At 38.6% G+C, this 17,503-nt stretch overlaps 1 protein-coding gene across 3 annotated transcripts; it reads left to right on the forward strand.

The window, feature by feature from the left end:
• Positions 1-2,480: 2,480 nt before the first annotated feature.
• Positions 2,481-15,764, forward strand: LOC101163204 (1-phosphatidylinositol 4,5-bisphosphate phosphodiesterase delta-1). 3 transcript variants are annotated; one of them, XM_004079027.5, is made up of 15 exons: positions 2,481-2,776; positions 7,306-7,464; positions 7,877-8,105; positions 9,354-9,483; positions 9,841-10,069; positions 11,349-11,550; positions 11,639-11,783; positions 13,037-13,189; positions 13,264-13,413; positions 13,495-13,642; positions 13,758-13,874; positions 14,405-14,583; positions 14,667-14,799; positions 15,022-15,171; positions 15,284-15,764. In XM_004079027.5, exons 1-15 carry the CDS (start codon positions 2,743-2,745, stop codon positions 15,370-15,372), a joined length of 2,247 nt encoding a protein of 748 aa, XP_004079075.1. In that variant the 5' UTR covers positions 2,481-2,742; the 3' UTR covers positions 15,373-15,764. The 3 variants fall into 3 exon arrangements, with proteins under 3 accessions (XP_004079075.1, XP_023821131.1, XP_023821132.1); XM_023965363.2 differs by lacking the exon at positions 2,481-2,776 and adding an exon at positions 6,770-7,174; XM_023965364.2 differs by lacking the exon at positions 2,481-2,776 and adding an exon at positions 6,820-7,174 and having other exon boundaries at positions 7,289-7,464.
• The last annotated feature ends 1,739 nt before the right edge of the window (positions 15,765-17,503 follow it).

The following is a 17,503-nucleotide window of genomic DNA, read 5'->3' on the forward strand; positions in this document are numbered from 1 at the left end:
GGGACTTCTTGGGGACTGGAATGATGGTGGAGAGTTTGAGGCATGCAGGTACCACACACATCTCCAGGGAGCTGTTGAAGATCCTGGTGAAGATGGGAGCTAGCTGGTCAGCACAGACTTTCAGGCAGGAGGGAGAGACTCCATCGGGTCCTGGAGCCTTCCTGATCTTCTGCTTCTGGAACTGTTGACGCACATCTCGTTCACAGATCGTCAGTGCGGATGAGCTCAAAGATATTGGTCATAAATTAATAAAAATTGACAATTCTGCCCTTTTAAAAATGTGATTTGATGTAGAAAAATCTTTATTTTTCTTTTTTAGATTATTTTTCCCCCAAGGGTTGTCATGGTGAATCTTGTGCCACTATTCCACCCCATCAGTAGTAGCCTCATCTTCACCACACTTTGTCTTTGGTCTTTCAGATAAACCCCCCCCGGCATTGTTTTTCTTACCAAAAATATCAACGGATCATTCTCGTAACATGCCCAAACCGTTTCAAACTGGTTTTATCTCCAAACATCTACTGTTCCTCTGATGTTCTCTGTCCTGATCTTATCTGTGCAGGCCATTTCCAAAGAGAACCTCAACATCTTCAGAGGATCGGCCTCCAAGTGTCTTTATCTTTAAACCACACAACATTGCTGGTCTCAACATTGTCCAAAACATTGTTAATAATAATAAGAGTTCAAGTAAAGCTAATTTATTAAATGCATTGATTTTAACAAGGAAACAACTTGAAGAATGCTTTGAATCCTTTGAAGCAACATGTCTGACTATACAAACATATCAACAAGATCATGCCTTTATTTAGTAAAATACAAGTTTATACAAGTATTTTTAAAAGTATATAATTATAAAATCTTGAATAGATGTGCCTTTATTTTATTATTATTAAACCATCCATCCTCTTTTTAAAGCTATATCCTAGTGTCACATGGATTTCCTGGAACCTAAATCCTCCATTTTACATGTAAACTGAGAGCCTCTTGGTGCACAAACTGTGATTTTACCTCCACATTATACACTACTTATCTATTCTTATTCATATTTCTATAACAGTAAAGGCAGTTTTTTGGTTTTGACAAGATTCCAAAACTTTTCATGCGTTCATTTTTCTCTCTCAAAGGTTTTATGTTTTGCTTGTAAGACATCAAATTTTGTCTCTATGACTAAAGGTGTATGAGGAATTTACCAGAATAAAGGTACTACTTTTTTGTCAAATTGATTGAGAAATTATGACAATAAAATTAATCTAAACTTCAAATGAAATATATCATTCTTTACTGATTAATATTTGTTGAAAACACATATTTTAGATAAAATTAAGGGGGATTCTACTAATGTTGGAATTTGCACAAGGTATTCTCAATTATAAAAAATGTACAGATACCAACTTGATACTTGAGAGCCAGTGAGTGCATTCTTCTTTTGTGTGGCTGGTGCAATGAATTGCAAAGCCTGCTTATGTGAAGCATCTCACTGAAATTCTAGGCTGTGTCAGTGACAAGCAGCAAAGCTATGGCAATACTCACTGGTATGCAAGGAAATAGCTGGGCCTGCTGATGCATGTTTTAAAAGCTCAGATTCCTGGCAAATACAGCACAGCATGAAAAATATCTCTGAAAATATCTACTTATAAATTTCCGGTTAAGGTAAGTTTAAGGTTTTGAAAAAAACTTTGGATTCATTTCATTCAAAATACTTTGAAACTGTTGCGATTGCTGGATCAATCAGGGGGTTCATATTATAAGAAAAAGGTTGCATGTTGGACTGATTTTAGCCCATACTCTGTTCCATGTTGACACTTTAAAAGTGTATTATGTGCAATCATGCGAATAATCAACATTCTTGTGAAGGTGAACCTGCTGCCCTCTGATCTTTTGCCTGGTTCTCAGAACTCTGGTTTTATGGGTTGGCCCAGAAGCTCTGGCCCCCCAAAAAAATCTGCATTAAAGCTCACCCGTGCTCATGCTGACAGTGCGCTGGTGATAAGCCAGGCCTGAAAGGAAAGTGCTGAGACGAAAGAGATCCCCCCGGGCTACCAAAGACTGCAGTGCTTCTGGGTGAAACAGGAAGGGGGGGGGGGGGGGGGGAATTAAAAAACTAATTCCAGATGACTCATGTCCCCAGGGTAAATATCTGTAGGCTGACAGATAATCAGCCTCTTTAAAGGAGGAACTTTTTAGATCAGGGATAGTCAGTAACGTCTACATATTGTCTTAGAAATTTTTGAACTTGTTAAGTGAACATTTCCTTCCAGTGTAGTTTAAAAACATATAGTATATGACTAAATGTTATGAATGAATGAATGAATGAATGAATGAATGAATGAATGAATGAATGAATGAATGAATGAATGAATGAATGAACGAATGAATGAATGAATGAACACGCAATTTTCCCTTATAGATGCACAAATCCTACCCAGAAAAGGGGTTTAAAACGTTCAAATAATAATAAAGAACACAACGAAGCGCGTGATGGGTCATAATTAACACGCATGTAGGCACCGGCTCCTGCAAAGGTGTAACCTGTTATGACAACAGCTCAGCAGCAGGCTGGTCAAACCGGTGTTGAAAGCCTTCAGGTGTGCACGCGCCCTGACTTGAGGAGAAACACACCCCTGTTTGCTCTGCTTGTCCTTTACTCTCCGCAGGAACGCGTTAACCCCGCTTTTCCTCTCGAGACGCGCGTGTCGCTCGGAAAGAAGGTTCCATTTGAAATCCTGTCGAGAGGGGACAGCCATGGAAACTAATGGGATTGAAAAGAAACTTACAGGTAAGTAAGTGTTGATTCTGCAAAAGAAACGCGTTTTTTTTGCATCTTTTGGGTGTGACCACTTAAGGAGAACAAAAAACTCTAGTGACATTTCCGTTTCTTAGTTTTTAACAAGTATGTTGTCTTCTAATCTAAACTATCACAGTTTCATTTCTCTAATGAGGACATAACTAACTTAAATCACAATTGCATCAAGATTACATTAAACAAAAAGGTGTGGCTCTTTCCATCAAGTTTGGTTTGTTGCAAATACAAACAAATGTTGCCAAAACAAAAGCGCGCTCGATCCCAGGTTTGACAAACTATCCGTGTTTTACAAGGGGTGTTGTCCGCAGGCGGTGAATAGCGGAACATGACCCTCTTTTGAGCATTCAGGGTGGTTTTGGACTCTCACACCTATCGTGTAACACGACGCTGAAGTTCGCTTCCGATTCGCGAGGGCACTAAAGGAACCTTCCACTGCATTTTTCGCAATAAGATCCCCTAGAATTAGGTCCTGTTAAAAATCACTGGACCTGGACTGCTCAAACCTGGATTAAATTGTGATTTAGATACAAAAGAATACATTAAACACAGTTTCTGATTTGTGAAACCTTCCGAGCAGGAAAGCCACAAAAACATAAACCTATCATAAAGTAAATGTGACCAAACCAACTTGTAAGATAACCTCTCTTTTTGGACCCTGATATTTTAATGGTTTTCTTTTCCCATTTCAGTTTCACCCAAACTCTTACTCTGATGTTCATATATCTTCTCTCCTCCGTTGATCGTTTTGCAACACAGAAACTGTTTTTTACAATCAAAATCATAATTTAATGCAGGTTTGAGCAGTCCAGGTCGTGTGGTTTTTGAAGTGGACCTAGTTCTAGGTGATCTTAATGCGAAAAATGCAGTGGAATGTTCCCTAGCAAATCAGAAGCTGTGAATCGGAAGCCAACTTCAGCGTTCAAGAAACACCATATTGAGGTAAATCACTGCTATCTGAGGCTTGACCACTAGAGGGAGCCAATGCTGAAGAAGTAAATGCCTTTGTTTGACAAAAGAAAATCCCCTCCCAAAATAAATTACTTTTTCGTTTGTAACAATCAACATTTAGGTATGTATTTAAATCCAACTGAACACATTTTTCAACTGACATCCCAGCATTATTGAGAAACATGGGGTCTTTTTGTTCAAAATTCAACAACATAAGTTGAAATTTAGATTGATTTAGTTCAGTGTTTTAGTACATTTTTTGGCATTTATTCCAAATGTATAACAGACAGCTAGCAAAAGTTGGGTGACATACCTTTTTTTTCCTATCAGGCAAAAAGGAGATTAGATTAGACCCAGAGAGACTACTTTGGAGATGCGAAAGTACATATAAAAAACAAAGCCTCAGGTACGAACACTTCAAGGCAAGTCAATCACAGTGATGATGGTATTTGGTTATTTGTATGATCTTAACCAACAATACTTTTTCATAATTTTTTATTTTTAGTTTTTAAAAATTTCAGAACGGTTTGGTTTCATTTGTTAATCCCCTATGGGTATTGAAACATTACAAGATTATACTGTCTTTTCAATTTATTTCACATTAAAAAAAAGTGGGGAGGTGTCAGTTCAAATATGAGGTTTTATTGAAGGTGTAGTTGGTGCAGAAATAAATCTGTGGCACATCAGAATCCAAACTGATGGCAAACAATAACTAAAAATGTGTTGAATGTGATCATAAAGATGAAAAAAAGCAAAAATAAAAGGCTTTTATTTTGTAAATAATTAGAGTTGAGGACTTGTGTCAGCACATTGAGTGTAACCTGTAATTACTGAGCAGCTAGCATTTTCTTATACTAGAATGACTCATAGCAATAGACTCAACCCATCGGGCTCCCTAAATGAAGCATTCCAGACGCCATGACATTTGCTTATAAATCCCTTGTGCTATCTTATGGGGTCCAGATGACCCGATCCTTACGTTGACGTGTTATCTCTACCATGACAAAGGTGGATAAATGTGAAGAGGATTTCATGTAATCCATGGACACCAGTGAAGATCACAAATCGTTAAAGAAAAAAAGGTTCAGCGCACTGTCTAGTGGGTCTAGATGACCCCACTCCCAACGTTAAAGTGTTTTGGCTAGCACAAGGGTTCAGCACATTTTTATACTGCTTTTGCATTGCTTTTATTTTCTTTTATTCTTTTAGTTCCTAATGCACCTTGACATGATTGCTACCTTTTGATTTTGTTGCGCTCCTTGTATGATTAGAATAAAGCAATCTATTTTATCTTTTTTGGGGGGGGGACTATCAGCATAATTACATAAAAACTCTTGAAGACTGTCATTGAGGAAAATGTGGGCAGAAATGAGCTGCTTTGACTCGGCTAAATTAATTTTTGTACATTTTGGGGGAAAATGGAGTCAAAGTTTTACTTGTGCACATTTTTTATTTTATTTTATTAAACGTACTCAACTACATAAAGTGTGACTACATTCTTCTTAAACTCTTTATTTGAATTATTTTGAAATATAAAACTTCTAAAAATCATTTCTGCACTTAATAAAATAGTTAAATAATAAGACTTTTACCACTGTTTCTTTTGAGTACTCTTGTTTTTTTTAGTTTATAACCTTATTTATTAAAATAAATACTTCTAGATGGAGTAATTTTGGAAATATCTATATAAAACATATAAAAAAATATCTAATATAAAACCACATTATGTGCTTTCATTTTTTTCCCGTGTGTGTGTGTGTGTGGGGGGGGGGGTGTTATATTGCAGAAAGGTGTAGGAGTCATCACAAACAGTAACAGAAAACTTGGGTCTGCGTCTTTTCCTCACTGGCGTACACCCGCAAAATTTCTACTCAATGAGTTATATCGCTAGAGGATGTTGTTCCTCATGGGAGGAGAGCCCCGCCATCTTGGTGAGGTCAAGTCACTGCTCCAGTGCATGCATGTGAACAATTTTTTTGCAAAATGCCAGTTCATTGTGCGGGTTTTAACTGCCGAAATTGGAGAAAGTAGTCCGCGAAGGAGGAAGGCATAACATTTGACAGGTAAATACTATATATTTTTTTCTTTTAAAGCTGCAGGGGCTTCATTAATAGTTGCACATGTTGACATGCATGATGCTGCTGTCGACATAAATGTAAACTTTATTGTGTTAATCCTAACCTTTATACAGTATACTAGGACTAGGCTATTATAGACTCAGTGAGTTAACTTTTCTTACTGGTTTCCAATGGATTCAGAGTTAAGGGAAAAAATGGGTCTTAGCTATCATCAGAGCTATCCCAGATGGATCACTGTAGTTACCAACTAATAATACAGTCGGGCTATGTTCCAAACATTTTGTGGAACCAGATTTTGATAAGACTGGCCAGACTGTTCGCTTGAAACCTGGCACCATACCATCTGTGTTGCACCAAAATTGATCACTCAAATGAATCAGTAGGGTAAATCTATTGTTTTTTATTTATTTATTTTTTTTAGGGTAAATATGTTGTTAACTTTTGGACTTTTTGTTGACTTATTATTTATTGTTATTATTATTTATTGACTTACTATTGATTTATTATTATTATTAATGACTTATTGTTGGGCTTTTCTTCTTCTTACTCTTTCGGCTTTTCTAAATAATTAAAATTATTTATTTAATTTAAATGTTTAGAAATTATTTTAAAAAAATCTTTATAATAGTTTTTTTGTATTTGTAAGAAGTCCTGCAACTATGCATTTTTCATTAAAGTTTGAGCTTTAAGGCTGACCGTTTCTCATATAACAACAACAAATGATGTGTGTGTGTGTACTTTCTATATATATATATATATATACACCACTAACCAAACGCTATAGAAAGCATTGAAGCATTGTCATGTGGGCGCCGACGACCTCACCAAGATGGCGTCGCGCTCCGCCTCCGTTGGCTAGGCTTCCCAAGTGGGCGTGTCTCCTCTAGCGATATAACTCATTGTTTCTACTCCTTGTTGTTGAAAGCTCAGATTTTAGCCACGCCCCCTCTTAACGTTGTGTGATTTAAGCAGACTCATTTGCTCTGAAATATACATGTTCGGGTTAAAGCAGCCGTCAAACCCCGCGCTGTTCACTTCCTCTTCTCGGGATTTATTGCAAACCTCCCCGGAGCGTTTCTAATCAAACTGGAGCATTCTTCCTGATCCCGACGTTTCTTTTTATTTATTTTTTATTAATAAAGAAGGGAAACGTGTTAACGCCCACCTCCTTGCTGACGTTGAATGGGGAAGTCGGAGCGGAGGTAAAGTGAACTCTGGGGAGGCTCCACGCCCTTAAACGGGGTGATGGCGTGTGTGCGGAGACAATCTGAGCTCAGCAGGTCTCAGGAGTTATTCCAACATGCCAGGAGCCAGAAAGTGATCCAAACGAACGTGAAGCTGCTAGGTATGCCGCACGCGCCGGGGCTGACGGGTCAACCGGGGTCAGATTACACCACATCTCGTGACTTCTCTGTTGTCTGAGATAAAATGAATCCATGAAGTTTGGGCTTGTGTCAAGTTTCTCCCTCTCCAAAGGTTTGGAAGGTGACCCGGACCTCCAGTTCCTCCTGCAAGGCGGAGATCTCCTCAAGGTCCGGTCCCGATCCTGGAAGAAGACCCGCTTTCTCCAACTGCAAGAAGATTGCAAGACCATGTATCGCAAATCCGATAAACTCTTCAAGTCCCATCAGACCTGTAAGTGTTTGGAGCCGTCTTCGCCTCAGACTTTGGAGGACTTGGAAAGTGCATATGAGTCTTTTCCTTGTTGACACACCTCAGCCTGATATCTTGGCATTAGTTCTGGGTCGTAAAAGTGGAGGGGCTGTCACACTGCAGTCCTTATGCCCTCACTGTTATCTCTGTTATCTCTGGAGAGGTTGTGTGGGCGTGTTTTTTTAAATCCTGATTTTCTATTTTATTTATTATTTTTTTTTTTTTTAAAGATGGGGAGTTACACTTTTCAATTTCCCCCCTGATTTTCATCTAAGCAAAGTACGATCACACTATTGATGTCTGACAGGACCACATTACCATCCTCCTGCAATGAAGTCATTATTGAACTGAATACACGCTGTGCATAATTAATATTTGGGCTTTTTGGTTTCAGTTCCTATCGATGACATCTCGTCGGTGAGGATAGGGCGACAGTCGGAGGGCCTAAAGAAGAACACAGAGGAGCAGCTGGAAAGCCGCTGCTTCTCCATCGTCTTCAAGAGCCGCCGCAAGAACCTGGACCTCGTCGCCAGCTCACACGAGGAGGCCAAGCAGTGGGTCAGGGGTCTGGAGAAACTCCTGTCTAACGTGAACAACCTCAGCCGGCAGGAAACCAGGGAGCAGTATCCTTGAATCAAATCAAACTTTATTCATAAAGTGCTTTTCATACACGTGTAGCACAAAGTGCTTTAGATGGAAAAAAAATCGATTTAAAAACTGAAAGCAATGGCCTTCAAACACACACATTTATTATACAGGGATTATAATTTTATAAATTATGTTGGGAATTTACAAGATTAAAGCCATACATTTATGAGGCAAAAGTCTGTTGACTAAAAAAAAAGAGAAATGACAACAAAAAAAGAACCAATACTGTGTTTCTGCGACGTAGAACACATTGTTAGGATTTACTTCAGCAGTGGTTTCACAAATAAGGAAATACTATCTTACCAAATCACTATTGTTTTATTATAACGCAAGGATTTACATCTTTGCAATCAATTTGCAATCTTCAAAAAAAAAAGTTTGGGGAGGGAGGCTTACACAGCCAACGTAAAATCACAACTTTTCAAAAATAAATTTGACTTTATTGTAGTAAAATTAGAACTTTTTTCTCATAAATTTCTAACTTTTTTCTCGTAAAATTACAATTTTTTTTCTCATAAATTTCAGGACTTACTCTCGTAAAACTACAACCATTTTCCGCCATAGATTTTTGACTTAATTCTAGCAAAATTACAACTTTTTAAAAATAAATTTGACTTTACTGTATTAGGACTTTTTTCTTAAAAATTTATGACTTTATTCTCATAAAATTACAACTTTTAAAAAATAAATTTCCTGACTTTATTGTAGTAAAATTAAAACTTTTTTTCTCATAAATTTCCGACTTTTTTCTTGTAAAATTATATATATTTTTTCAAATTTAAGAATTTACTCTTTTAAAACTACAACCTTTTTTTCATAAATTTCTGACTTCATTCTCGTATAACTATGATCTTTTTCCTCATAAATTTCTGACTTTATTCTCAAAAAATTACAACTTTGTAAAAATAAATTTCCTGACTTTATTCTAGTAAAACTACGACTTTTTTCTAAAATTTCCAACTTTTATTCTTGTAAAATTACATATTTTTTTCTCACAAATTTCCAACTTTAATCTTCTAAATCTATTTTATTAATCTGTTTTACGTCACACTCACTTGGTCCAGTGTTCTTATACTGTCAATGGTATGAATAGATAAAATGATGTAAATGCCAAATAAATATTCTTATATTTCAGCTAAAAACCCCAATGATTGGTCCCAGACTCCAGATTGCATTTACCCATTTTAGGAATCGTGCTTTGCCTTACATGAGAAACTTCCCAGCTGGATCTTCAACTGCCTGAAAAAGGCGGATAAAGACAAGGATGAAAAGTTGAATCTGTCAGAGGTCAAGAGGTTCCTGCGTCTGATCAACATTGAGATGGACGATTCTTATGCTGAAGTGCTCTTCCAGGTGAAGCAGACATAGACGTCTTCTGAAGATGCTGCTGTGTTGTTTTTATTTTTTTTATTTTACTTCTGTAGTGATGTCCCAGATCATATTTTCTTCTACTTGAACTGGAGGAAAACAAAATGTTCCCAAGTTTTTGGTATTTCTGCTGCATAAACATTTCTGATTAGAATCACGAAGGGTTTTTGTCTAATACTGGAGCTGCTTTTCATTAGCTTGCAGTATTTTTGCTGTTGGAATTCCTCTTTTGTCCTGCTGCAGGTCAGATGTGAAAATTCTGCTCTCTCAAAAGACAGGTGGCTTATAATTTATCTTTAACATTTTTTTTTCTTGTTTGAATTCTTCTCCCCCATAATCTAGAATTGCGACAAATCGAAGTCTGGATACCTGTCTGGGCAGGAGATCAAAGAGCTGTACGATTTGCTGAGCCAGCGGGTGGAGATTGACGTGATCTACCAAGAGTACGCTAAAACCACGGGCTTCATGAGCGCTCACAACCTGGTAGAGTTCCTGATGAAGGAGCAGAGAGAAAGGGCCTCTCTGGCTGATGCACACAGCATCATCGACAAGTATGAGCCCGATGAGCAAGGTCAGCGTCTTTTGGGGTTTTGCAGTGCGGGGATCACAGACCACAAGTCAATCTAAAATTTTCTTTCTTGAAAACAGAAATTAAATCATCATAATGTTGGAGTTTTTTTTTTTTGTTTTCATACAAAGATGTTCTCCTGGATGATGGTGACAGTCTGTTGGTTCAGTTTTCTTTTAATTTTTGCAAAATACGTTTTATGTCGTTACCAAATAATTCTTTCAAAGGTTAATTAATTTTTTTCAGATATGGGTTCCTTTTACGATTTTCCTTTTTTTAATTGTTATTTATCTGCCTTGAAGGAATGTGGGTCTTTTGAGTTGGGAACCAATTTTATTTGTAAGGTTTTTTGCTCTCTGAAATAGTCACATTTGTTTTAGGTAATACATCTTCAATAACCCAGTAGTTATGCACATTTTAGTGGATTATTAACACCTATGAAACTGAAAATGTGGATTAATTTAAGCTTTCATGGTTAAACAGATTCATTATGTTAGTTTAGAAGCTTTTAAAGTCTTAAACTACGGACACACCAGGTATGTAACTTGAGTTCTTGAACGCACATTTAGCCTATAGTGTTCACACTGGACAAGCAGGGAGGGGCTACTCTTTTCTAAAGTTTACTTGTGCCTATTAGACACCTACAGTTGGAAGAGGGTTGGTACAACACGTCGAAATGGTGCAAATCTGTTGACGCTTGCTCCAGGCTTTTTCTTTCACAGCTCTATTCTGATATATGAAAGACTTGGTATTGTATCATTATGGTCGGGCTATAAGGGAATTGAAAAAATTCAAATAATTATGATGACTGAGAATCTGAAATTCTACAATTTAAATAAACATCAAAATCTGTAACTTAAAGTGATTTAGAAATTAGTGGATAGTTTTTTTTTTTTTAAGTTCCTGATTCTTTTTTAAATTTGCATAAGAGAATAAAATAAATCAACAATTTATTTGTAAGTATGCTCAATTTAATGTTTTCTTTCTGCTCAAAGAGAGGAGCAATTTTAAATGAAATGCATAAATAAAATGTAAACAATGATTTGATAATGGCTTCAATAGAACATTTTTATTGGAAAAGCTACATCACTTTCAAAATAAGGGGTTAAAAAATGCTTTTCATCTGTATTTGTCAGTTTCCATAGTTTTTTCCCGAATAAACTTGGTTTGGTTTCTTTAAATGTGTTGCTAAAAGTTTTAGCAGGTTTTTTTTTTGCTTGCTGGCTTGCTTGAACTTGCATTTAAAAGAACTCCCTCTCTTCTTTTTGTCTTTATGTCCCAGTCAAGCAGAAGAAACTGCTGTCCAAGGATGGCTTCCTTATGTACATGCAATGCCCCGAAATCATGATCCTCAACCAGGAGCACAAGGAGCTGTACCAGGACATGCAGCAGCCGCTTAGCCACTACTTCATCTCCTCCTCACACAACACCTACCTCTTGGAGGATCAGCTGAAAGGGCCCAGCAGCACGGAGGCTTACATCAGGTGTTAAATTCCCCCGCAGATTTTTACATAACCTGCCAGTTTGTCGGTGTGTAGATTCGCTCATGAACGATGGTTGTGAATTGGTCAGGGCTTTGATGAAGAGCTGCCGCTGTGTGGAGTTGGACTGCTGGGACGGCTCGGACGACGAGCCTGTGATCTACCATGGTTACACACTCACCTCAAAAATCCTCTTCAAAGATGCAATCCAAGCCATCAAGGAGTATGCGTTTAAGGTCTGTGCTGAGCCGTGATCGGTGACTGCATATGAGGAACTGGACTGAGTGTGACATCACCCATAGAAAACGGCTTATTTCAGGCTCCAACTAAATGAAGTCGCCATTTTTCCCCAATATGGTCACCACCATGTTGGAACCAGAAATCATTGGTAAGCACTGATTGATCTAAATCAGTCAACGTTTCTATGAATCTACATTCACAGCGCCCTTAGCAACGCATGTTCAAGCGACCACTTTTAATTAAGTGTATGTAAATGTGCGTTTTGGCCTTCCGCTTTCAAAGCCTTCGGGTTCATGCACAGCTTTCAAGAACATTTTTCAGGCTCTACATACAAAACAAAACACATGGCCATTTAACAGGTGTTGAAAATTAAGCCAGGTTGAACTTTCACCAATCAAGGACTCGAATTTGGTAGTGATGTACAGATCCTTTTTAATTCACGGAGGGCCAGCAGTTTGCAAAAAGGCTCATGGAAGAGAAATGAATAATTGTGGTTTGGACCCGGCTGGAATTATGACACCAAGTCTTTCATATTTCAGAATATAGCTGTGAAAGAAAAATGCTGAGGCGAGACTCGTGAGAAATGCACCGCTTTGACACTTCACATTAAGCCTCTTCCAACTGAATGTGGTGGACATGCGCTTGCATCAGTCCATATGCTAAACATGCTTAAAAGAACAGGCTTTTAGCGTGTTGCATGCCCAGTGGGAACATGGCATGACAAACACTCTCAAATCAGTGGTGTGCTTGTTTAAAGTCCACACCACTACCACTCGAAATGTAATGAACATTTTAAGCGTTCGGCGTGAGACACAATATTCTTTGAGGCATCCGATTGGCTAGTTTATAATTTACAGTACCGAACAATTCATTCATTCATCTTCTAACGTTTATTCTCTGTCGGGATCACTGGGCTGCCGGAGCCTATCCTGGCCACTTGTGGGCGAAGGCAAGGGACACCCTGGACAGGTCGCCAGTCTGTTGCAGTGTACCGAACAAAATCATGAAGAAAAGAAAGGATTAGCAAGAACATATTAAAATGACAAATACAATGACAGTGTAATAGCTGTTTATTTGTCAATGGAAGTTGATGGCATTTTGCCTTCTCGAAACCAGTAGCCACTTCCTGTTTGGAACACCAAGGGGGAGGAGTAACTCAGTCCAGTTCTCTTATGCAACCAATAGTTGTGATCCTGAATCTCTCTTCAACAAAACAGCTTTTGTATCTTCTGTTTGGGTAATCCATCAGACGTCCAATTATCCGGTTATCCTCTCCCTGGAGAACCACTGCAGCGTGGAGCAGCAGGCGGTCATGGCCCGCCACCTCAGCTCCATGCTGGGGAGCGCACTCGTCACCGCTCCCCTGGGTGACGGCATGCCCACCAATTTCCCATCTCCTGAGGTTGGTGCCTTTGAAAACCCCTAGAGGTAACTCTGATGAAGCCTTCTCCTTAACATCCTGCACTTCTCCACCAGGAGCTCAAAGGGAAGTTTTTGATCAAAGGGAAGCGACTGAACAAACTGGAGGCAAACTTCACCAGCGAGGCTGCAGGAGATGACACTGACGTGACTGAGGAGGAGGAGTCAAGTGATGAAACCGATGAAGAGCAAAAGAAGAAGAGCAAGGTAGCCAAGATTTTTATGGGGGTATTTTCAAACGAGCACAGTAAGGATATCCAACTTGTTTTTCTCTGCCTTTTTTAAAAGTTGAAGCTGGCGAAAGAGCTGTCTGACATGGTGATCTACTGCAAGAGCGTACACTTCAATGGCTTTGAGGACGCCCAGAAAAACCTCAGCTTCTATGAGATGTCGTCCTTTAAGGAGGGAAAGGCCATGAAGCTGGCAAAGGAGTCTGGTGAGGAAGACCTTCGGTTAAAGTGTCTTTAATGGTGCAGCCTTGCGTAGGCTGTCCGAAACATTCATTCAGAGGCTAAATACCATTGATGTTTCCTTTTTTGTTTTTTCTTTAGCAAATGCCTACATCCATCACAATGTGGAAAAGCTGAGCCGTGTTTACCCCGCAGGCTCTAGGACCGACTCCTCCAACTACAACCCTGTGCCTCTATGGAATGCTGGCTGCCAAATCGGTACAAACAAGCCTTTGAGGGCTTTCACACTGAGCTGTTTGGTCCACACCAGTTTCAGATGCTGTACTTCCTTTGATTAGCTAATCTAGGAAACTTCACGGTTCACTTGCAAAGGAATGTTGATGCGATTCAGGGCAAATGGACTACTTGGCTATGCTAATGTTGCCTTTTGAGTGGAAAAAGACGAAAAATGTCTTGGTTGTGAACAAAGTGTAGTGGAGTAACACTCATCAATGTAATGAGTGAAAGAATCTCATGATTTGGCTGCTTTTTTTGCTCAGTATTTTTACTTCCTTCTGCGCTAGGGTATGTTCACACCACCCTTGGCAACGCACGTTCAAGCGACCACTTCCAATGAAAAGTCTATGTGAATGTACGCTTTGGGTTTCCACGTTCAACACTTCTGTTCACGTTTCGCTACCCAAACTTTTGCGACCATTTTCGGGCTCTACTTACAAAACGCTTGTCCGTTGAAGGTGCGTCGCTGGTTTTACTTTTTTTTTTTAGTGTTTTTCTTATTGTTTTTTAAGTTGCCTTGAACTTCCAAACAAGCTGCTCAGAGATGGACATAAACCAGGGTAGGTTCCTTGTCAATGGCAAGAGTGGATACATCCTGAAGCCAGCCTTCATGAGGGACCCCTCCTCAGAGTTTGACCCCAACACCCCGACCCCCGGGGACTGGCGTCAGCCCAAGACTCTGCACGTCATGGTGAGTTTACCCAGGGAGGGAAAAAGCGCCATCTGTTAGCGCAGTCATGGTCACGGCAATGCCCCCCCTCCCACTGTCACCAGGTCATATCGGCTCAGCAGCTCCCCAAAGTGAACCAAAAGAAATCCTCCATTGTGGACCCGCTGGTTAAAGTGGAGATTTACGGAGTGCCTGATGACATGGCAGTGAAGGAAACCACAGCTATTGAAAACAACGGTACTTTTTTACCATTATATGTCTGGGAAATTTGGGATTTAGCAGCAGTTACTGAGTTAACATTTCTGCATACTTGTTTTGAGCTGCAAAAAATGCACACAGAACAGAAAACCCTTGTTAAAACATCACCAGGTAACTCCTGGAATGCACAGAACATTAAAAGTCAGTGACGCACACCGTCAGACAATGGAGTCGCACTGCTGACGGTAACTTCTGTTTCAGGCTTCAACCCCTCGTGGAACGAAAGCTTCCAGTTTGGCGTGTCTGTACCAGAGCTGGCGCTGGTCCGCTTCGTCATCGAGGACTACGACTCTGCATCCAGTAACGAGTTTGTCGCGCAGTACACTCTGCCGTTCACCAGCCTAAAAATGGGTGAGTTTGCTCAAATTGATAAATGTACCAGCAGCGTGTTTGGCCACGTGGATTGAAGACCTTCTGTTCCTCTCTGCTGATGACTCACTGCTGCCCCCTTGTGCCTCCACAGGGTACAGAAATATGCCTCTGCTCAACAGGAACGGAGACCTCCTCCCCTCAGCGGGACTCTTTGTACACATCATGGTCCTCAATGCTTAATGAGATGCCAGCAGCTTGTTTTTCCATAGGACCTATTTTACATGTTTTAATTATTTTACGAGATTGTTTCCCAACTTTTAGCCTGCTTTTAACTTATTGGCTAGATTCGTTTAGTCTTTAACTACAGCAAAGTCAGATTCTTAACACGTAGCATTGCGATTTTAGACATCATAGATGGGGGCTCTTCTTATAGTGAAATTGTTCCGTTTAAAAAAGTGAAACTTTTAGCCTTTTCCCCCAAAATTTGGTCAAAAAATTGAATTTTTTTTTTAGTTAAATGGTCTTTTTAATTTACTCATTTATTAGTTCTGTGTTATATTTTTCATATTACAGTATCATCTTAATGGATTTTGTGTAAATCAAAATCAGACACTAAAGACCTGAATCCTAAATGTGTCTCTAATGCTTTTTTTTCTTCTCCCTCCACCTCATTATTCTGCAGCTCTATTGTTGTGACTGAAGTTCTTTTGAAACCACGGTTTCCTTTGTGTCGCTCAAGCAGGAACTGAATTTGATTTGTTGACTAAAGGTTTGCCACTCAAACCATTCATCAATGAACATCTAGCTCACTATGAAGAGAGAAATTTCTGCACTTTGAATGCAAAAACTTATTTTCAATACAAGAAAAATGTTTTAAATAACTTTTGTGCTAGATTAAGGAAACTGAAGTGTTGACTGGAAATTTAACTTGCTCGATAAACACATTTCTAAACCATATTTTATTCATTCATAACAACACTTTACTGAAAATTGCTGCATTTGAAGACATTTTTTATAGTATGAAAAATGAATATGAAATGACAAACATGTGAGCCAAGAAATATTTAAAAAATTAATATTACAGTGGGTAATTAAAGATTAAACTGCTAAATTAAAACCTAAATTAGCTGGAAAACATTCAATTTTATTAGAAAAAAAAATTGTTATAAGGTGAGATGGCATCTTGTGAAATGATCTTAAAAGAGATGCCATCCAGAAAATTGGTGTTTTAAAGGTTAATCTTTTTAGCTTAAGGTTCAAAAGCTCAAAATACATTTTTTTTAAATTAAAAGTGGCAGAAGCCAAAAATACTGACAAGCTCACATTTCTGCTCATCCTTTACTCCTTTTTTTTTTAATTCAAGTTTTTTTCTTCTTCAGAAAAATACCAGTTTCATGACTTACATTATTTATAACCAATTCACCTTTTTTTCCATGTTTGTCATCTTGCCCGCCCACCATTTTCCACAATAAAACTGCTGAAAAAACAATAATTCAGAGAAGTGAATCTTATTTTATTTTCCTGACTCTGAGTTACCTTAACCATTGTGCTATCTTAGATGACCCCACCCTTACATTGACGTGATCTACCTACCATGACAAACGTGGATAAAGGTGGAAAGATTTCATGTAATCCATGGACACCAGTGAAGATCACAAATCATTGAAGAACAAAGGTTCAGAGCACTGTCTAGTGGGTCTAGATGACCCAACTCCCAATGTTAAAGTGCCTAGGATAGCACAAGGTTTACACAAAGTGAAACTGTGGAAAAGCAGCAATTTCTTTCTGGCCAAATGATTTTTTGACATTCACAACAAATATTGCAATTACTTTAGGCGCCCCTGCTAAAAGGAAAAGCTTTAAAGTATATTTCTAATATTTTATTGGCAGTAGACAAATCAACTGAGACACAGCGGCTTCATTTTGAAGACTTTTCACACCAACAGATTTTAGGGGAGAAAAAACTCCACTTAAGCGATTCTAGTTGTGAGAGTTTTTGTAAAGCACCAGTTTCAATTCAAAGCTTTCTAGCTACTTACTGCAGACAAATCTAAAAATAAAGTAAAATATCCTCTTTGAACCCCTGACACAGCAGGGAAAACAACACCAGCAACACTTTTCTTTTTGGGAGGGGCAGAATTTAAACTAAAACATTTGCTGACCAACGACAAACCATAATCCTCAAAAATGTGCTTTATTGTGATTTGTCTAGAAGTTACTCAACAGCAAATAAAAAAATCCAGTTGACCATGCAGTCATCCGAAAAGTTTCTCATGACATTTAGACATAAGAGACATAAAAGAATCTTTGGCTTTGAGTGATGTAACTTATTAGTTGTTAAGAAGGGGAGTAAAATAAAGACATGACAAAA

The sequence above is a fragment of the Oryzias latipes genome, chromosome 17, assembly GCF_053564925.1.
Source record: "Oryzias latipes strain Hd-rR chromosome 17, Olatipes_Hd-rR_3.1".
In the NCBI taxonomy this organism is placed as follows: Eukaryota; Metazoa; Chordata; class Actinopteri; order Beloniformes; family Adrianichthyidae; genus Oryzias; species Oryzias latipes.

Bases quoted from the DNA above. Each gene is read 5' to 3' on its own strand.
- LOC101163204 (XM_023965363.2), top strand. From the start codon at position 7,075: ATGGCGTGTGTGCGGAGACAATCTGAGCTCAGCAGGTCTCAGGAGTTA. The intron at 7,175-7,305 runs GTATGCCGCACG...CCCTCTCCAAAG, and splicing joins AACGAACGTGAAGCTGCTAG to GTTTGGAAGGTGACCCGGAC. The intron at 11,784-13,036 runs GTCTGTGCTGAG...GTAATCCATCAG, and splicing joins TCAAGGAGTATGCGTTTAAG to ACGTCCAATTATCCGGTTAT.